Source organism: Pezoporus flaviventris, unplaced genomic scaffold (assembly GCF_033815535.1).
Source record: "Pezoporus flaviventris isolate CSIRO_AGI_PZ_B2104156 unplaced genomic scaffold, CSIRO_AGI_Pfla_v1 ptg000007l, whole genome shotgun sequence".
NCBI classification, from domain to species: domain Eukaryota; kingdom Metazoa; phylum Chordata; class Aves; order Psittaciformes; family Psittacidae; genus Pezoporus; species Pezoporus flaviventris.
Genome location: NW_026892555.1, coordinates 42,885,985 through 42,907,967, shown reverse-complemented (window position 1 = coordinate 42,907,967; position 21,983 = coordinate 42,885,985). Strand labels below are relative to the sequence as shown.

Below are 21,983 nucleotides of genomic sequence, written 5' to 3'. Positions count from 1 at the left end.
GCCTCATAAAATTCTGGCTTAAGCATGCCGGAGGTTTTTTAACACTGCATTTTGAGATTTTAGGGGATTTCAATCTTAGGTGTTATAAATTGCACTGCATGGCCTTTTTACTGCAGTAAGTGAAGCCTGGAGCAGCAAGTAAGGAGAGAGGAACTGAAAATGGAATCTCTGAGGAGAAAGGAGCAACCAGATTTTGAAGAATGATGTTTAGGCCTGTTGCAGTGTTCATTAATATTCACTCCATCCAGTTACCACAGCAGAAATAGAACTGGAATGCATGTTCTGGGGTAGGATGGTACCTTTTTCATCATCAGCATGCCTGGGACTTGCTGTATACTCCAGGGAAAGTGTGGAATCACCTTGTAGCCAAAATCAGGTGGGAAATAGGGAACAGCGAGCTAATGCGTCATGGGGATGGGATGCCCTGAGAGGATGCGACATCTCCATCCTTGGAGATTGTCAAGGTTTTGCTAGTCTATGATTGTGCCACCAAACAGGACCTGATCTCCTGTTGGTGATGATCCTGCTCTAAGTGGGAGGTTGGACTGGATGACCTGTGTAGGTCGTATCCAGCCATTGCTTCTGTGGTTCTCAGTGCTTGAAGATCTATTACATCAGGTTTAGTAATTCCACCTTTTGGCATTAATTGCTTTCCTGGCAGTTTGCTTTGCTTAGTCTGCATAACCACTTGTGAGTACTAGATTTCAGTGCTTTCAATATCCCATAGGTGGGGCTTTTTTATCAACACCATGCCGACCTTTTCTTCCTCAAGCTACTTTTCTATTTGTATGCCTACTGCATGTAAAATCTATATAGACAGCACAGCTGCAATCATCTAATAACAGCAACAAGTTCCTCTTTTTTCTCTGTGTTGCTGTATCTACTCTGAGACCTCTTTGCTCCTAGTGATGAGAGTGGGAAGAAGCAGCTGGTGGCTTCCTGCATGTAAAGATAAGAGTTGTGTCTGTGGGTCACGCATTGCTCAGAAACAGAGAAGTAAGTGGAGAGTGTACTATGCATATGGAATCCATATTGTGCCCTGTGCCCCCAGGCTGTTCTTGATCAACTGAAGAAGCATGATGCTTTCTGAAAATCAGTGCCAAGGTGCTTTAGCTGTGGCCTGGCTCAGCTTCTGTAAAGGTAAGGTACTGCATTGAGCCAGCAGGTGTGTTCTGACTTTGAATCCTAGTGCAGGAGCCAGAAGGGGTCTGGAGTGAGGCTGCTGTGTTGTCCTCACCCGCGCTTCTCTGTAGCTTTGCCAGTACACGTTATAAACAGTTTTGGAGACTTCAGTAAAGAAGCTTCTGTTCTTTGCCACTGGTGAAGAAATAAAAATACTTTTACAAGTTAGTGTAGCAGAGTGCTTTGCTGCTCGTTGGTAGCAGAGCAGCTAGGGTTATGTCTGGCAGATAAAGACCCGCTATGGAGTATTTTTATAGTGTTACCATGTAGCATTTCTGGCTTCTCCATGCTCTTGAGTGTTCCTAAGTCACTCAGTGGCCTTTTTAGCAGAATGTATTTTGTTGCTTGTTTTGAAAAAGCCTGGAAGGCAACTTTCTTTGTGGGGTTTACTGTTGCCAGATGAATGGAATGTTTTTCAATGGAGTATGTCAACTGCAAATATCCATAGGTTGGTTGCTGAAAGCAAAATTTTCAGCATATTTGAAAACCTGGCAGAAAGAATAAATAAAACCTCCTGCCATGGTGTTCAGAGGACCGTGGCAAATTGGCAGACAAATTTGAGGTTTGTTAGAGATTGCTCTGCATGCGTGTATTAATGTATACATCTGATTAAAGTCCTAGTAGTTTCTCAGCAGTCCAAGTGACATGCAGTTGGTGTTTAGTTATTGATTGTGTTCACCTTATAATCTCTCTGTGAATCCAGAGCCTGTATCATGAACATAACCATGCAAACTAAGCTTTTAGCCAAGTGTCATTTCAGTCTGAAAAGTTAGATAAAGATTATTTAAAATGTTGTAAAATCACTTTCTTTGTACAGAAAAAAAGGAGGTATAAACACAAGCAAACTCAGACTTCAGAACTGTGGAGTTTTAAAAAAATACCAGATTATGCCTCTGAGAACGTATTAGAAATACCCATATTGCTTCTATTTGATCTGCCACCTTAAAACTCATTTTGAGAGCTGGATTTGGGAGTGGGGTTTTTCAAGATGTTGGTAGATCTACCCCAATATTTTTTGCCCTTTTGCATCTAACAGCCTTGAGGTCATACGGAGCCCATAGTCACTCTTGCTGGTTTCTGTTTAGAGGAAACAATTTGTAAACAGTTGGACAGTTTGTTTCTCTAATGTGGTAAATGCGTGAGCTTTGATCCACTGTTGAGAAGTCAGGGTGGGTTCTGCCCTGGTGAAGTTCGGATGTGCTTCTGAGGGTGACCAGCCTTGCTCTGTGGTTAATGTCAGACTCTGAAGCATGTTGCTGTTCAGGCGAGGGGAGATATGCAGAAATCAGAGATATGCAGAGAGAAATGGACTGGGGCGTGGAGAGCTAAGAAATGCTTTTAAATGAAGGGGAGGAAGGGTTTAGGGATCTTGTGGATGGTGGTGCCAACGGAGCGAGCAGTGCCAGCAGTTCAGTGCTACTGCCTTGGCAGGTTTCTTTCCCTCTTGTTTCTGACCCAGGCAAGATGGCAAAGGATGTGCTGTTGGATGGTTTCTCTGTAAGCCTGAGAGCAGGAAAAAGCTGGAAACGTGCAGTGCAGCTTGACGGGTGTTTGGCTGTGCTCCTCAGTGATGCTGTAACAGGGACAGAGCCTGGTAGCTTGGGCATCCTGGTGCTTGAGTGGGAGGGGTGAAAATCTGGGTGGAGTAGTGAATTCGGGAGCAGGGGCAAAATAGCCTCGCTGAGCTTAGACCTCATGCTTTTATGACTAGGAGTCCATGATTTCTGACCTCCTTGTATTCTCACACCATTTAATGTGCATTTTATCAGCCTACTGTATCAAACACAAGGGGTGTTCTTGCGAGCTGCGGGCAGACAAGGCAAGCTTTGTGCGGTGGAAGTGGCGATACCCCAAGCACACCAGAGCAGAGCGAAGATGCTGAGGAGAGCTGGGCGGCGTTTCCCTGTCCGGATCGCGCCGCTGCCAGCTGGGCATTTTCACAGCGTGCTGCGGGCCCAACACGGAGGCAGCACCCGGAATAGCTGCCTGGTGTCGGGGCGAGGAGGAGCCGCGCTTCGAACGGTTCTCGGAAAACCAGGGCGAAACCGCAGCCGCCGCTGTCACGGGGAGAGGCGGGCAGGGAGCGGAGGAGGGAGGGGGACGTGCTTCGGTGCCGCCCACGAGTGCGGGGACACGCGTGGAGGAGGCGCGATAACGGCGTGGGTGCGCGTCCGGCGCTTTGTCTGCCCGCACCGAGCAGGCCCGCTCATTAGCGGCTCTCCCCGCACGGCCCGGGGCCGGCGGCTCTTTGTGTGGGGGCCTGGTCCCCTCCACGGGCGCAGCGGGGCGGGAGAGGCGCGGAGTCGGCCGGTTGCCATGGAGAGGGGCGGTCACGTGGGGCGGTGGCCAGGGGCTGACGTGAGCGGCGGGGCTGGGCGGGGCGGGGCTCGGCGCGGCGGGCGGGCGGGCGGTGAGTGTCGTGTGCCGCCACCTTCTGCACACCAGCAGCGCGGGGCTCGGCGGAGGCAGCCGCGGGAGCGCCAATGCCTGGACCGACACAAGCCCTGTCCCCAAATGGCGAGAACAATAACGACATCATCCAGGATAACGGGACCACCATCATCCCCTTCAGGAAGCACACCGTGCGGGGGGAGCGCTCCTACAGGTACTGCGGCGGATGGCGGGGCGGGGGGGGGGGAGGGTGGGCTGCAGCCCGGGGGGGCGGTTGCATAAGCGGGCGGGCTGCAGCTCCCCCATCTCCCCGGTCCCGCCGGCGCGGGGGAACGGGAGCTGGCATTGTCCGGATGGGAAGCGTTCGGTGAATAGGCGGGATGTCTGCGGGGCTCGCCGCTGCCGGCGGAAGAAAGGCGGGTTGAGATAATAAAAAGCAAAAACAAAAGGGGAAAAAGGGAAGAGGGAGAAGAAAAACGGGAAGGAAGGGAAAGCGAGCCCCGCACAGGCAGCCAGCTCCCCCTGGAAAGAGCCGCAGCACCTCGCTGCGGATACCGGAGGCGGCGCCGTGCGGGAGGCGGTGGCCGGGGATGGCGGGGTGCGGGCAGCCCCTACCCGGCCCGAAGAGCGCACCGGGCGGTGGGCACTGCCCCAAAGGGCTGCTGCGTCCCTCCAGCCCCGGCACACCGGCCCGAGGCTGACAGCGGCCTCCCGCTCGTCGGGGCCGGGCTGACAGCCCCCACCCACCTCACCCCCCCGGTGCTTGCGGGAAGGGGGGGGGGGGGCTCCATCCGTCCTCCTCCTCCCCCCCATCCCCCGCCACCCCCATTTTGTATTTATCGTTTCTCATTTGGGGGGGGGGGGTGGCACGTCCTTTGTCGCAGTTGTAGGCATTTTTGATGAATCGTTTGGCATGCGTTGCTGGCAGCGCTGCTGCGTTAACATCTCTGACAATATGCTCCGGCAGATAAGCTCATTAAAATTGTTTGCATTGTTTGATAAGGGTCGCGGCGTAGCCCGGAACGCAACTGGTTTGATGTGCTCCTTGCTGCCGACTCGATAAATACGGCCGGTAGCTCCCCTTATGTTAATATACAGTTATTTTAAATACTGCCCGAGTGACAGCAAGTGGTGCCTCTGCAGAGAACACGCCCCTTAAAGCTGATTTTCGAACGGCAGGAAATGATGCTGCTCTCGAATATCTGACTAAAGTGGCGAATTGTATGCTCGATTAGATGAAAACAAATGTGGATGACTTTGCTTGATTGAAGAAAATCACAGTATTTCTTCTGCTGCTGAGGAATAACAGAGCTGCTGAGCATTAATAACCTTAACAGTGAATCTTATTGTTGATCGCACACTGACGGGAGACCGTGAAATGCATCAGAGATCCTAGCGTGTGGTTTGTTTCAATACCACAAAATTTAGTCTGTCTCTCTCTCTGAATCTATTGATGCTTTGTGTAATGAAGCCCCGGATGCATGCGTTTAGCTCAAAGTAGTGAAATTGCTTTTGTAAAGACCTCTTTCTACTTGCAGAAAGATTGGAGCTCTGGCTTCCTATACTTACAATTCAGATGAGTGGTACAAGGTTCTGTTGTAGAGGAAAGCTGTATTTTTATCGTGCATCTAAGCAGAAATATGTTTTACATGAATTATCATGGATCTATTTTTAGTGCCACATGTGTCAGGTGCTACTGATTGCTATCTCACTGCTCTCCTTCAGAAGGGTTCTTCATAAAATCTCTGTTAGATGGGGTTCTCCTTATCCTCTTGCAATAGGTTTGTATGTAATTTTCTGCAGCTATCAACAAGGCAGTCATCTTATCCTTCTACCTGTCATATCATACATTGAACTGTGTCTAGGGAAGAGTCTTTGTGAGGCTGCTGTGTTAAACACATGATGACAGAAATAGTTATGTTACCCAGTTTTCCAGAAACTGTGAAGTTATTCTGTGTGTGAATAGCCTTTCATCCAAGAGAGAACTCCTTAGTCTTAGCTTTGTATCCATTTGTATCCGTACCTGGAGCAATATAGAGGGATGCAGAACTACTAACGTTAATGTCACATGTTATCTTTGAGCAGTAAATAAACAATCCAATTCAGTATTTCAGAAATAGACCTTTAACGCACTAATAAAAATTTCCACTGGGGAATTATATTCTCTTTGCCTTGTGGAAACCTATCTTGATCTACAAAGTCATAGCACCTATTTCTGTTTATTTCCCCCTTTCTTCATGGAGGTGGATGATATTTGATTTGTTTTCACCTGTAGTTGACTACTTTGTGAGGTAAATATTAGCCACAACACAAAGGAAGCGTTAAAGAAATATGTGAAAATTGTGGTGAAATTTCTTCTTGACACTGGAAAAGAATGGGCTTTTAACTGCCATGAAAACTTTTAGAAGGTATACTAATTTGGTTTTTGATTGGTTTGAGTTGCAGCAGAAGATCACTAAATACAACAGGTTAATACCATCAGTATTGTGCCGACTGCCACGCTGCACTGTTGGTGCCAGGCTGACTTTGAAGCAGACTTATGAAGCAGCCCATACAACTTCACTGTATGACACATCAGGTTGCTATGCCTCTGATTGTCAGGCTGGTTTGTTCCATCTGTATCTAGAAATATGGAATAAATAAGTCATTAAACACAGCCTGGAGCATGACACCAGATCAGCAGTTGTACTGATCTAGAAGCACATAATTTGCTCACAACTGCAGCTTTGCTCTTAAGTTAAACTTCATCTGCCCTGTGTATAGAGGCTCAGTATTTACCTTTTGCTTCTCTCTCCTGTAATATCAGAAATGCTTTCTCATTTTACTACTTTTAACATGCTCTGTTTCATAAATATTTTAAAACAGAAGTTGTTTGATCATAATGAATGTGTTTACCAGTTTAGTCTTAAAGTTTACTGTTTCAAATACCATCTCCTACCAAAGACTTGATATCCAGCTCCTGAAGCAGACTTAGAAAGAGCTGTTTACACCATTTTATACACTAGGAAGCTGGCAATGGATGGCATTGCCCTAAGTCATCCTTTGAGTTTAGAATGCAGCAGGGAGTTGAACCTATACCATATGAGTCCCAGTTATGTGATCCGTATGCAAAGCCACAAATAGTTTTCCCAAGTCTTCCAAAGGACGTATTACATTTTGCAGACTGGGACATACAGGCCTGAGGTGTTAAGTTTCTCATCCAGCTTTACTTAGCTGGTAAATGGAAACCAGGCACTTTGGCATAAAATTTAGTCACAAGTAGATGTTACCTTTTCGGAGTAAACAACTGTAATCAATCTTTATTTCTCCAGTGAAATGCTGTTTCAGGCTTTCTGGATCTGGAGGCTGACTTTAAAATCTGTTTGGAACTAAGGTGTCATTTTTTTGGCCCAAAATAGATTTGGGCTCACTTCTGAGAACAGCATTACATTTAATTATAGTTTTACTTCTATCTTCAAAGAAGGCTGAAAAAATTCAATGAGAAACCGAATCAACAGCTTTGTGGGGAATTTTTTTGAGCAGGGCATGTCTGCAGTGCTTTTTTGTCAGACTCCAGGCATCTTGTGTGGTTGTTCAGCTCGTCAGATTTTTAAAAGCAAGCTGGACGAAGAGTTTGAATATCTCCAAGTTTGAACAGCATACCTAGCCTAAACCATTCTGGTCTAAAAGGGAAAAACTGTTGTACCCTCCTTTGCAAGATACCATGTCTAACTTCTGTTTCATCTACATGCTGATAGAAAAATGGTTATGTGGCTAAGTTTAGTTTTATACCCCCAATTTCATAAAGGAAGGGGAAAGGGGACTATCTTCCTGATTATTTCTTTTCAAATCATTAAGCTTAAAGAAGCTCAAAAACCCCACCAAACCTTCCTTCTTATGAGTAGGTACCTCTCTGATGGTATCTGTTTTTAGATACATTTTCCTAAATGTCATCTTCCTCTTAGAGAATGCCTTCCTCTTATGCTGTGTGTAATAATGAAAGCTTGGCGGAAGTGGCAATTTCCTCACCCATCGCTGAAATAAACCATGGGGTGTTACAGAGTGTATCTGGCTGTCTTTTACTCGGTATGAGCTGACAACTTCCACAATGAAAGTAGAGATTTACATTACAGCAAAATCTGTTTTGATCCTTGCCTTCTCAACTCCCAAAGAATTGCTGGATGCAAGCTGGTCCCGTGTGGCAAAGAGCATCCTTCCCTCTGCAGGATATGTCCCTGCCATCATCTCTGGTGCTCTGCCTTTCACACTTGTGCAGCTTTACTTGGGATACAAAGGGAGACTCATGGCTTTACCTTACTTTGAGTTAGAAGGCATTTCTTGCTCTAAAATTAGGTTCCATTGAGTATAGTAAGCAGGTAATTTCAATGAAGTAAAAAAAGACTATTTGTGTTGATAAAACTAAAGGCCCAAACTTGCTGAGAGCTGGGAAGATGATACAGAGTAAAAGCAGTGAGTTGTCTTAATCATCCCCAGTGCAGATGGGCGCAACTGTTTTCATCCTCTGAAACTGTACATGCTAGTCAAAGCAAATGCTACTAAATATATTAGTAACTGAATTATTTTCAGGGGTGTTTTCTCTTGGCCTAAGGACTCTTATTGCATATTATGAGAATTTTGCCCTAGATTTCACTGGAAGCAGGAGAAAGGCAATAATGAATGGTCTTTTTTTTTTTTTTTAAGTAAGAAAAGCAGCATGAATCATACCCTATTGATATTCCCCTTGCCTGTCAAGAGTCTGGGTTGCAACAAGATAGTTACTACCTATCCAAAAGAAGACCATCCTGATGAGTTTTAGCTAGCAGCTAGTAACCAGCATAAGAGGCATCATGCAGAAATCTCTCTGGTTCCTGTGGGCTTAGGTGCACTCTATTTTCCCTTCTTTCACTTTTGTAAAGCTGGCTTCCTGTTGCTGCTGCTGCTCCCCTTTAATCTTGTTTTCTGATTAGGGAGTACTTTGCCTAAGGAGAGCTGTTTTGGTGTGTTCTGCTGAGCAGAAGTACCCAAAAAGCACAGGGTGAAACTGTCTGAAGATAACTGGGAATCACATGTGAATGCATGCAAATATCTTGGAGGGTTAGGAGGATGACTCTGCTGAATACTGTGTAGTTTGAAACCTAGAGAGTCTGCCTCCATTACTGGGCTATTTCTCTTGACCTGGCTTTACATCTTCCTTGAAGGAAACGTCTTCACAATGTTTGGGGAGTTGAGGCTATTTGTTAAAATCGGGGTTTGAGAGAGGTAGCTCTGTCTGGGGGGGACACAACACACACAGCCAGTCAAGTTTGTGTAAGGAAATGAAAGTAACTCAGCAACCATCTTCTCAGTTTGCACTCAAATGCTCTCACCAAAGAGGTCTGAGTGCACCTCATTTGCACCCAGCCCCTGTGGGTTTCAGAAACATCCTGTAGGTGGGAGGCTGTTCTGGTTTTTGTTGCATGGTGTGGGGTGTTTTTTCAAAGTACCTCGTTGAGCTGCATAGCAACAGCAGTATGTTTCTGGCATACTAACAGAAAAAGGAACGAGTTTGGGGTATGTGAGAACTGAACCTGATTGCTGTCACTTTTAGAAATAGACATTTTGGCTTCTGCTTGGTTTCTTCAATGTAGCCTTCCTGAAAACAGCCACTGAAAAACATTGTGTGAAAGAAAGATGATTTGGAGGTGGGCCTGTGGACCAAGAGAGCCTGACTAAATCTATTTTTCTGAGGTTTTTCCTTTGCTACACAAATGGCTAGTCTGAGGGGAGATACAGCTTGCCACACACAAAACAGGTTGGACTGGAAGAATGTTTTCCCAAGTAGCATACCTGTACTAGTCTTTTGAGATATAATACTTGTTTAGGAGGCAGTAACAAAAAATAAGTGTAGTAGGTCTGCATTCCAAGCCCTGGCATTTGAATGAGGGACTTTGTTTTAAAACTATCTTCGGAGGTTTTGGGTTTGGGGCTTGGGGGGAGGTAAGTTAAATTTAAATCTTTTCTCCTTCTTTGTGCCCAAAGCTAATTATAGCAAAGGCTTGGTAAAGAAGAAGAAAAATTGTGTGCCAGCTTTTCATTTAGGAGATGCAACTTTCAGCCTTTTTTTGATAATTGAAAACGAGTGGTCTCACCACATCTGTTCTCAATCACATCAACCACTGAAGGGGGGTGGCACAAAAGCTGTAGTGTGGAGTAAGCATGGTGGCAACAGCAAGGCTCATACTGCACCAGGACAGTGTTTGGATACTTGTGTCCTCCTCGCTCCCCGAATTCTGGCCTTCTGTTAGCGGCACTGATTGCTCACTGCCAGTGTCAGTGCTAGGGAGCGTAAATGCAAAACATCCGTGTTTCTTCAGTGGATGGTGGTAGCTGTGCACTGTGTAGCTGTTTGGATCTTGCTCAGATCTCTGCTGCCTGACTCACCGACAAAGCATCTTCTTCATATTGTTTCATTATAATTAGGTGGGAGGGGAAGGGGAATATCAGCTATAGAAGTTTACTGAATATGCATTTAACTGTTCAGGTTTTAAAAGCAGTGTTTTGTTTTTTTTTATTTTTAGCACAATTCTGCTGTCTTCATCCTATTGCGTGTTTAATTGAAAATCAAAACTTTGCCTGTGATATTTTGATGTAATTTTGCCTAGTATTCTGCTGGTATACTAAGTTTTAAACATTTGGTAGAGAAGGCTCTGTACACTGAAAGCACGCTCATTAAATGGCTCTGCTTAACCACTCTAAAATGATTTCTTGTTTCCCATGCTCAGTGAAGGGTGCTTTTGTGTTAAATCTGTTGTTTTGCTATGCTATCCAAACAGGAAATGTAAACATTCATCAGCGAGTTGAGACTTGAGGATGTAGCTTCCGTAGGAAATCCTACAACTGAGCCAAATCTGCCTGCCTGCAGAGGAATATGCCATGCAGGTTGTGGGTCTTTATCTCCTCTTACATACAGCTGCCTTGCATTGCTTATTCGTGTTGACTGGGGGAGGGAAGGGGTTTGAAATATGGGAAAGTGATGGAATATAGAGCTTATGAATCTAGGTCCTGCATGGTTGGAGGGGCAAGGACAGAAAACTTGGTGTGAGCTCATGTGAATTTAAACAGAAACTGAGTGGTCTGGGGCAGTGTTTAAACAAGCTATGCAAACTGAAAGATTCTTGGTTTGGAGTTTGGTATTTCTTCAGTGTAAAATGGGCCCTTCTCCAGTGTAGCAGTTGAAAGAGTAAAGGAATAGCTTATTTTGCTCTAATGGTATAGTGTAAAGCAGTGCTGTACGTCCTGTTTTTCCATGTGGTTGTGTGTGTTGTTTGGGAGGTTTCATTTTCAATGCTATGTGTCTTGGCAATTTGGAGCCCTGACAGCTAGTTAGCAAGACCCGTGGACGTCAGTTTTGTCCTTTAGGAGTAACTCAAGTGAATATCCCCCCTACAGCAGGGTTCCTTACTATGTACAGATTTCCTACCCAAGCAGCTGTAATTATTCAGAGATGCACATGAATGCAAATTCTTGCCTGTCACTCTGGAATGTGGTGTTGATACTCGGAAGGGCTTGCTGGCAATATATATTAAACAATTTTGGAGGAATGAAAATTCATTTTAGGCAGATTTTACATGGTCGTTATGCTTCACTGCTTAAGGTTAATCTCTATGGAGCTAGTCCAGTAATATCATGAATAGGAAGCACTGAAATATTTGAAGTAGAATGTGTTTGCTTTACTTATGGATTCAGTGTTATACAAATCATAGCTTATTAAAATAACTATAGAATCTGTGAGTAATTGTTTGTGTGGAAGTGGAGTACATAGCCCAGTGATATGAAAGTCCCACAGGAGCTTTTGTATACAGAAAGACTATGCTGTGTAGGAATGCCTGGAGTATGGAGGTAGTGAAATGATAATTAGTTGAATAGAAGGGATATATTTTCCTAAAAGTACAACATTCATCTGGAAGTAACTGTTCTGTTAGAAACCTTATCATGCAGAATGGTGTTAATTGTATTCCACTGAATTGTTGTTTGGAGTCTATATCACTCCTTGCCCATATTAGTGTTTCAGAGTTACGCAAGATGTAGAATCTGAATCAGGATCTGAAAACAGTTTTCAGATACCACATTCGTTCACAGAATTTGTGAATTCACAGAATCCCAGAATGGTTGAGGCTGGAAGAGACCACAAGAGCTTGTCTAATCCAGCCTCCCTTCTCAAGAAGGGTCACCTAAAGCACATTACTCAGGGTTGTGTTCAGATGCCTCTTGGAAAGAGACTCCATGACCTCTCTGGGAAACCTATGCTCCAATGATCAGTCACACTCACAGTAAAGAAGTTGTTCTTTATGTTCAGGTGGAACCTCTTGTGTTTGGTGGAACCTCTTGTGTTTTAGTTCATGCCCATCATATCTTGTCCTACTGTCTGGCACCAACAGGAAGAGTCTACCCAGTTGTCAGACTCATGAAGTCATAGAATCATAGAATTGTTAGGGTTGGAAAGGACCTTAAGATCATCTAGTTCCAAGCCCATTTGCCATGGACAGGGACACCTCACACTAAACCATGTCACCCAAGGTGCTGTCCAGCCTGGCCTTGAACACTGCCAGGGATGGAGCATTCATAACTTCCCTGGGCAACCTATTCCAGTGCCTCACCACCCTCACAGTAAAGAACTTCTTCCTTATATCCAATCCAAACTTCCCCTGTTTAAGTTTTAACCCATTACCCCTTGTTCTGTCACTACACTCCCTAATGAAGAGTCCCTCTGCAATCCTTATAGGCCCCCTTCAGATACTGGAAGGCTGCTATGAGGTCTCCATGCAGCCTTCTCTTCTCCGGGCTGAACAGCCCCAACTTCCTCAGCCTGTCTTCATACGGGAGGTGCTCCAGTCCCCTGATCATCCCTGTAGCCCTCCTCTGGACTTGTTCCAATAGTTCCATGTCCTTTTTATGTTGAGGACACCAGAACTGCACACAATACTCCAGGTGAGGTCTCACAAGAGCAGAGTAGAGGGGCAGGATCACCTCCTTCGACCTGCTGGTCACACTCCTTTTAATGCATCCCAGGATACGGTTTGCTTTCTGGGCTGCAAGCACACACTGAAGCTGGCTCATGTTCATTTTCTCATCAACCAACACCCCAAAGTCCTTCTCTGCAGGGCTGCTCTGAATCTCTTCTCTGCCCAACCTGTAGCTGTGCCTGGGATTGCTCTGACCCAGGTGTAGGACCTTGCACTTGGCATGGTTAAACTTCATCAGCCCACCTGACAAGCATGTCAAGGTCCCTCTGGATGGCATTCCTTCCCCCCAGGGTACCAACCGAACCACACAGCTTGGTGTCATCGGCAAACTTGCTGAGGGTGCACTCAATCCCACTGTCCATGTCAGCAACAAAGATGTTGAACAAGTCATAAGAATTATTATTTTTTGTCCTGTATTTCTGCCTGCAGACATTTTTAATCTGTGCCTCTCAGCAGTGGGGGTACTGTAGAACTACCTTGTCTCTTAAGCAGCTTTATTTTTAATATGGTGAGGTGGTTGTTTTTTCCTGAAGTACTATACAGTATGAACCTGGTGATGCTGGTAAAGATGAACATGAGTCAGCAGTGTGCTCTTCCAGGGAAGAAAGCCAAGCCAAGCCAATGCTAGGCTGCATTAGCAGGAGCATAGCCATCAGCTCCAGGGAAGTTATTGTTTTCCTGTGGTTTTTCTGAGACCACATCTTGCATACTGTATCTGATTTTGGCCTCTCCAGTTTGGGAAAGACAGGGACACACTGAAGTGAGTGGTGTGGAGAGCCACCAGGATGGTCAGAAGGCTGGAGCGTGTGAGCTGGGTTTGGTCAGCCTGGAGAAGAAAAAGCTCAGGAGGAGGGAAGATCTCATTGCAGTCTTTAGCTATGTAATGGGTATGGTTTGGTAGAGAAGGTGCAGCCAGCTTCTTCCCTGAGGTGCCTAGGGAGAGGATGAGAGGCAATGGCAGACAGCAGCTGCAACAGTAGAAAGGACTTCAGATACTGGGAGAAAAATGTTCACAGTGGGGATAGTCAAGCCCTGAAAGAAGTTGCCCAGAGATACTGTAGAATATCTGTCCTTGGAGAGACTCAAAACTCAGATACATGGGACAACCAGCAGCTTTTTCTTGCTGGCTCTGCTGTGAATGGGAGGTTGGAGCCAGTATCTCTGGAGTTCCCCGCCTACCAGAGTCACTTTATGATCTTATTCTGTAACTCAAATAAGCATTAACAGCTCTTGAGCTCAAAACATAGCACACTAAACAGAATCATGAAATCAGGCACTTTAAAAGTGAAAGGAATATCATACACTAACAAATTTGTACTGCCACCGAGGTGAAATGATCCTATCATCATAGGTTCCAAACGGAAGAGGAAAGTGTGTGTATGCAGTCTCAGTTTGGCTGCATCAATTTTGTCTGTTTTCTAGCTTAATTCTCACAAAAAGCTATACTGCTGCTGCAGTGTCTTCATTACTTCATACTGCGTTCTTCAAATCACAGGGAACAGCTTCTGCAATTCAGTACCCAGGCATGACCAAAAGTCTGTAAACACACAGTAGAGCAATGGGATAGATTTGCTGTGTCATAAAAATAATTATGCACATTGCAGATAAAGATTATGTCTTGAAGTTGAAAGCTGGTAAATTACACCCTCTACTTTTAAGGAATTTTTCATTTCTTTTATGTAAAAGTATTAACATTATTGGTAAGTTTAATTTGCAGGAAATGTTTAACTTTGAGCACAGAATTAAACGGTGCCAGCCATGTGCTTAGTCTAACATGCTTTTACAGGGAGTGGTGCAAAACTGTCTTCTTGTATGACCTACAGCAACACTGAGAGGCTTGAAGAAACTAAATATTCACATTACAGCATAGGTTATTACCTTCTTAACTGCACTTATATGTAGTCAAAGGTAATTCAAGCAGTAAGCTTTTTTTCCCCCCTTGTTTATTGTGGGAGTTGAACTTGGTAATGTCACTGTTTGCCAGCTGGAAGCAATACACTTCAGGAATCGACCTCAAGATATTCCATGAAAGGAGGCCAAATCCTATTAAACAGTACATCTATGGTTCTCTTAGCTTAAGGTACAAGGTTTTATTGGGGCTTATAGATAAAAACTGTTGTAACTGACAGTAATTCTGTTCTTACAATCACAGTTGCATCAAAGCAGTAGGCACTATAGAATAGGGTGTTTTGTGGGAAAACAAATCTTTGGGGATTTCTCACCTTTAGATAGGCAGGAGATGTTAAAAATTAAAATCAAAAAGAAAATGCCAACTTCACAGATGTTCAAAGATTAATATGGTTGGAAAAATAACTTTTGGGAAAGCTTTACTTGATGCTAGTAGTCTCAAGAACTGTGTTGGTAGTGCAACAATGGTAAAATAAGTTCGTGGTTGCTGGCACACAGCAGCAGTAATATATTACATAAATCACAGATGGTTGAGCTAGCATGTTCCTAAAGGGCAATTTATCTGCGATTAGCGAATTCTGGTTTTAGTTGCTCTGAAATTAATTCAGCAGTTAAGCAATTGCACTTAGAAGTTCAGCCTTATTCTAGGCAGTCCTTGGTAGGATTAATTCTTAAATGCAAGTCTTTTACTGGTATTATCTTGAGCACCAGAATAATGTCAGTGTTTCCTTGTCTATTATAGTATTAACTCATGAGAATCATGGAAGAGGTCAAGTTGCTTTGGTATCCAAACCCAAAATTGTGTCATGTCTGGTAGTGTTAATGCTTGAAATTGGTATAATATTAATAATGGTTTATGGGGAGTTTTACAAGTCGAAGGCAGGACTGTTTATTTGGGCCTATTTTGGCAACATCGGGGATGTCAGAACTCCAAGATTTAATTTTGTTTTTTTTTTTAACTATTATTATTAGCCCAGCTTTCACCAGCATTGGAGGGAGAAGTGGGAGGGAGGTTGAATGCAGAGCCTAACAAAAAGCTGCATCATGTGTTGGCCCAGTGGTCTGCAGAGGCAATGCTGGCAGAGGATTTACATGTGGTTCAGGTCACAAATGTCTGATGAAGCTTGGTCCTAGAAACTTGCCCACTGAATGCTCTGCATACCCAGCAGGAAGCCTGGTACTTCTCTTCTGAACCACAAATGGCAGCAGAGCTGTGGTAGCAGTGGGAACCCTGCCTAACCATACTAGAGCTTAATATTTTGCATTACATAAATACACAGCCATGTTTTGGAGAGTGATGCACAAGTGAAAGCAGCCAGCACAGTTGCCTGTTGCTTCATCCATTGTCACATGCTTGTTTACAACTGCAGGGTAAAGGTGGCTTAAAATAAATGTCTTATACCCCTGCTCAGTGTCACCACCTTCCTGCTATGATGTCTTGTTCTGGGATGGAGCGAGGCTGGCTGCCTGCCTGGCAGCTCCGCAGCTCTCTCATGAAGGCTGTGCTCTGGCCTCTTTGCCCAAGGGTTCTCAGACAGTTGCACTGTTTGCTGCACTGTTTCTTGTTCTTTCCTGGGTGTCACTCCAGATATCTTCAAAGTGACTAGTTAGAAGGCCGCTTTCACAGGGCCTTATTCCCTGCAATAATATTGAGTTGGACTCACCGATCCTTGGTTGGTCTCTTCCAACTCAGGATATTCACAGAATCACAGAATGGTTCAAGACCTTAAAAATCATCCAGTTCCAACCTCCCTGCCATGGGCAGGGACACTTTCCACTAGACCAGGCTGCTAAAAGGCCTGTCCAACCTGGCCTTAACACTGCCAGGGATGGGACCAGCCACAGCTTCTCTGGGCAACCTGTGCCAGTGTCTCACGACCCTCACAGTAAAGAATTTCTTCCTAATATCTAATCTAAATCTAATGTGTGTCAGTTTAAAGCCATTCCCCCTTGTCCTGTTACCACATGCCCTTATAAAAAGACCCTCTCCAGCTTTCTCGTACCTCATTTAGATACTGGAATTATATTCTATGACTCTAACATATATGTTTGTTAAGCCTAGAATAAATGTTGCAATGCTAAATCAGTGTGTATCTACATTTGTTTTTAATGTAAAAGAGAGAAAAGTTGATGCATGACAAAGTTCTTGTTCTCTGTATCATATTGCATCATTTATGAGTAGAAAACATATATTGTAGTTCCTCTTTAGTGCAAGACCTTTCCCGTGAGAGTGCTCTCCTGGTTAACTATGCATACTGTGGACAGGCAGACTTTATTAAGTGTACTGCAGTCTCTTGTTAGGAAACAGCAGCTACATGTTAGGAGAAAGGCGTTGCGTTTCCCCTTGTTGAATACTCCTGTTTTCCCTTCTTCCCAGGCTCAACCTCTTCTGTGGATGCTCAGTGCCTGTCTCCTGCTGAGTCACTGCCTTGCTGCCTGGCTCTGTGTGGGGGTGAGGCCCTTGGAGTCTGCTCAGACCCCCTGTCAGGAGGGCTGTATAGTATTACAAAATCTCATTTGCCATTACGTTATGCTTGGAGTAAATCGACGTGTTACTTTAGCCTTTCACCTCCCAGTGTGTACATGTCAGGGAGGAGAAGGGGGGGCAGCAAAACCCCGGATAGGTCAAAACTAAATTCATGTGGTGACTTCATCTGACTCCAGTTGGATCTCAGCCCTGCTGAAACTCCCAAGCCTACCCACAACGTTTTCTGGACTTAAAAGGCGGAAATGGCAGGAGTCAGGAGCAGCGGGCCGCCTGCCCTGCCAGAGCTGCTGCCAGGCTGCAGTGTGGCTGCTGTGCTGGTGGGTTGTGCCTCCAACATAGTGCCTTGGGTGCCCAGCGGTGTTGGTGTTTCTTAAGTTTTCTGGTTATTTTTATCCCTTCCTAACCAGGGGCAGATGTTTTCCTGGCGTAGATGCAGGTGGCTGCTTAAGTGTGTGGCTGTATCCACATCATTTTGCCTGGGAGCTCATGCAGTGTGCTCAAGTGTGGCAGTGGGTTCGGGGACAAGCTCTTCTCTGCTGCCATCTTCATTTTCCAATAAATCTGCATTTGCTAAAGCACATCCATCATTTAGTGGGAGCAAAGATAGAACGTTCCCCTGTTATTTGCAGAACCCAGGCTAGGAACTGGGGCTTGTTAACATGTGCTGCCTCTCAAGGCATCCTTTCTCCACCATGATGTGCTCTCAGCACTGCTGTTACCTTGCTTTATGGCACTTTTTAACCTCTTAGAAATCCTTTAGTTATGTCTGTGTGTATACTTAGTAATGTGTTCTTTTTGATGAGAGGGGAAAGAAAAAACCCAGAGAAAGGAGAATTAAACCTCTCGTGTGTCTTGGTGAATTGGCTTTGTTTCACAGAAGATTAAATGTTGGTTTATTCATCAGCTTTTTCAAGGTTTTCTAGTTACAAAATGGTCTTGGATCCTCTTCTTTTTTATAAAATGTAGGTGTTTCTAATTGACTTGGGTTTACTATATAAGTCTGAGAATTATTTTTCTCTGAATCAGTCTTCCCCACAATCCCATTGTCTATTGTGAAAGGTAGGCTAGTTGCCAGTGTCTGTTGTGAAAATTTTACAGGTTGGATGTCTTCCTTCAGGGCATCAAAGCAGCAACTGAAGCTTAAGATCTTGAGTTAAAAGCCTTGGTGGGGGGAGGGTAATAACTTTAAGTAAAAGCAGTTTATTTTTTTTTTAGCACTGCAGTCTTGCCACGCTTATGTTCCTCTCATTCATCCCACTTCAAAGGTTTTTGTGGTTCTTCGTTACTACAATGCCTTTTTAATTTGTAGTAACGTTTTTTTTATACTGAGATTTGTGCATTCTTGCCCATTTTGAGTGCCTGTTCAGCACTGGGCACTGCAATTGCTTGGTTGGACTACTCTGAGGTGCAGTTTGAGAGTGCTGTGCTTTCTTTCTAACCAGTTAGTCTGAATATACCTATGTGGAAATGGCAGTGGCCAAAGACTCTGAATTGCTTCCATCTTGTGTTTGCTTTTCTTGAACCTCTATCTGTTGCCAAGAATGTACTTTTTAGCTAAGATTTGTTTACTCATAGAAATTGATAAGGAACCTTTCAAAAAGCATCCAGACATTTTCAGCCACAATTAAGATACTGTGTAGTTAAGTGTTAATACCGTGTTGTACTTCTGGAGGCAAAGGTGGACCCTGGGGAAAACAGTTTAACATTACTGTGGAAACATGACGTTATCACATTGCTGTACAGTTTCAGTGGCAGCAGGAGTGAAAAAGTAGTCAAATAATAAAAAAACCCAAATCTTATTTATGCTATGCAAATATGACTGGCCGATCAAAAATATCAACTGATCAACTTCAAGTGAGTCAATGAATGGGGCTTGTCCTCCTCAGGTACCCTAAAATCTTCCGAGAACTAAATAATTTTCTTGGAATTTGTAACTGTTCTTTTCATTTTGGCAAACTACCCCAATTTCATAACTGGTTAGTGAATAAACTTAAAACTGTTTTGTAAAAACTGTGCAGCATTGCTAGTTATTGGGCCATCTCAGAGGTTTTGGCTCGGATTGTGTATATTGTTTAAATACTTCTGATTATGTGTTTGAGATTTGGGGGAACTGAATGTCTGAAAAAAAGAATCAGCATTTTTCTGCTTCTCAGCTAATACATTCTTGGGGTTTTAACTTTTTCTAAAACCTTGTGTGCCACAAACCAGAATTACTGCCCATCTTTGTAAGAGTAACTCATATTTGTGTCTAAACCAGTCCTTGAGACCACTCACAAACATTTGTGTAGGTCAGAGCATCCCAGGGTTGGCAGGCAGCCTGTAATCTAAAATAACAGAATTTAAGAATGCCCTAGTCTAATCTAAGTAAATCTCTATTACTCTAATCTTACTTGCAGTTAAACAGGAAACTGCAATGAGAACAATAGAAAATACGCTGTTTGCTGTGTTAAATGATAATTCTGCAACATTCAAGCAATCAAAATGTACATGGATCACCTCAGTCTTGTCTAAACTCTGTAGCATGCTTCACAAATCATTTTAGGTTGTCAAGCCAGATCCATGTTGTAAAGGTAACGTGGCATTAAGAAGTAAATCAATAATAATATGGATAATATTTTTTATTTTTTTTTTTACATTTCAAGGCTATGTAGTAACATGGGAACAGCACATAAGAAATTTAACATTCAGCATTTTAAAAGGTGTGAATTTCTTCCAATAATACAACCACAGGATTCTTTTCTCCTTATATTTTTTTTTCCCATGGCAGTATCTCCTTGTGATTAATCTTAGTAACTCTGAGTTTCTGACTAGACAGAGCCTTTATGCTGCTTGCTACAAATACCACTTCAGTTGCAAAGCTCTGGCGTAAAGCCTTTGGCCATGGCAATTGAATTTGCTGGAAGAATACAGCATAAGTCAAAAAGTAGAGTAAGAACACTCCTATCAGCATTGTATAGGAGCTTTTTGTGTCGTTTATATGTCCTCAGCACTCCTTTCAGTGAAGACAACCTCAAGCATAACTGGCCTCTAATGACTATGGCTAAAGCTGTATGCAGAGAATGTTAAAAAAGCAGGCAAGGTTCAGCTGCTGTTTCAGGATGGTATAAAAGGATGAATTTTCCTTCTACAACAGGGATCCAGCTGCTGAGGCTGTCAGGTTTCTTCCTTCAGGGGGTTTTGTTTTGCAGTAGCTTTGATCTAGAAAGCCTTTCTAACAGGAGCTACAGCAGTCTTGCTGTCTTAGCTTTTCTGCTATATCTTCTGCTTCAGTAAATTTTGGTGTGTTATCTTCTGTTTTACTGGAGATATCTATCCTGATGCTATCAGATGCCAGCTTCCAGGAGACTCCTCTTTATATCGTCTTATATCGTCGCACAGGCTTTCTACTGCATTTAAAAACTTAGCATCAGACCATGCTTAATTGTATGAAACAGGAAGGCCTTGCGGGTTCAGAGGTGAGGACACGTGATGGGTATTTACACTACGGATAGATTCATTGCTGTAATTCTTTCAGCCTTGCCATTATTACTGGTTTGCCATAATACAGTGCTGCTTCTGTCAACAATTATTCGTCTCTCCCCAGGAAAGTAAAGTATATATGCCTCTTGCACAACTGTCCTTAAACACAGCTGGATAGCACCTTGTGACAGCTGCAGTTATCTGTAACAAGAGCAGTGGAAAATGTCTAATAGCTGAATGTTCGGTGCTGCAGGTAGTGCCTTAAGAAATTAATAATCCTTTGGGTGTAATGTTTACCATCAGACACGCTGAGCCACTATATTTCTGACTGAGGTAACTGCTTAAGCATATACATGATTTTCAGCACCTAACTAATCCTCTGAACTCAGCTTTGTGGTGCTTAGCTGTGCTTGTGTAAAGTGTGGTCTGGACTACCATGTGAAGACTCTCCAATGGCTTGTTTGTATTTACTGAGGTTTTTATTCTCAGTTTCTCCTAAGTAAAACAAGGGAGAGTCCTCTCTAGTTAGGCAGTACTGTAACAGAAGTTTTTAAGCACCTGTGCTCTGAAGTGGGAATATGATGTGCTATCTTCAATCTGTTTTTAGCTACTAGAGATGCCGGGCATCTCTATGGAAGGTGGAAGGTCTTAGGTAGATGCTATTTTTCAGCCTTGTGTATCTTATTCTTGAGAGTGTTCAGTCTAAACAAGGAAAGCCTAACAAGTAGAAAATGTAAATAATGTCATTGGGAAGTAGAGGTATATTAAGACATATGATCAAGTTCTTAGCTACTTTGGCTGTTCAGAGTATGTTCTGTGTATCTCCACCTGTCCAGCTGTTCTGTAGCATTGCCTTACAGATGTTTATTAATGCATTTTGAATTTGGATCACATTTTTCAAAGTAGTTCAGCACTTAGGGAACAGTCCTGAAGAAAGCCTAAGCCCAGCTGTGGATGTCAAGCACGACTGTTCTTGTCTGTTGCTGGCCGTGGCTCTGCCACCTATGTCTGTTTGTTCTTTTTCTTCTCCTTTGTTTTTTTTCAAGGTCTGTCTGTGTGGCAAACAGGATATATGTGTATCTAAGCACCAAATAGGAACATGTTTACACTAAAGGAAACCTTCCCAGCTGAGTTTATTTAAACTGTAACCATTAGGAGGGTGCGTGACAGCGGGTGCAAAAGGCACAGCGAAGCCCTTCAGGAGAAGGGGACGTGCAGGATTCAGACATGTGTTAACACGTCACTGAGAATAAATTGCACTGGCATGTTATTGATTTATTTTTTTTTGTCGAAAGTTCTGATTAATTTTGCATATGGTTTAAAATTGTCTTGGTCCACCCTCACACATACCTGTGTGTATAAACGTGAAGCTATTGTCTCTGACAAATAGCCTGGACTTGCATTTGACCCATAGACTGCAATAATTCATTCACAGGCACAGTGTAAGTTATATTACAGATATCGTTCAAGGTATCATTGTAAAGCTCAAGGTTATTCATTTACTCACAGTTTCCTGAAGTGGAGTTCCCCACCCCATGCGCTGCAGCAAAGGAGGCTGGTTGTTGTTCTGCAGA

The 21,983-nt window shown here is 43.7% G+C and overlaps 1 protein-coding gene across 4 annotated transcripts in view; it reads left to right on the top strand.

Moving 5' to 3' along the window:
- MAPRE2 (microtubule associated protein RP/EB family member 2) overlaps positions 1–21,983 on the top strand; it is a 102,986-nt gene that overhangs the window by 39,086 nt on the left and 41,917 nt on the right. Inside the window, exon 1 of one of the 4 annotated variants that reach the window (XM_061448561.1) lies at positions 3,558–3,787. The exons of 2 other annotated variants lie outside the window; for them this stretch is intronic. In XM_061448561.1, coding sequence (XP_061304545.1) covers positions 3,697–3,787 — 91 coding nt within the window. In that variant the 5' untranslated portion in view covers positions 3,558–3,696. Of the gene's footprint in view, positions 1–3,557; positions 3,788–21,983 lie in introns of those variants that run through there. One more of the 4 variants, XM_061448559.1, reaches the window with a different exon arrangement.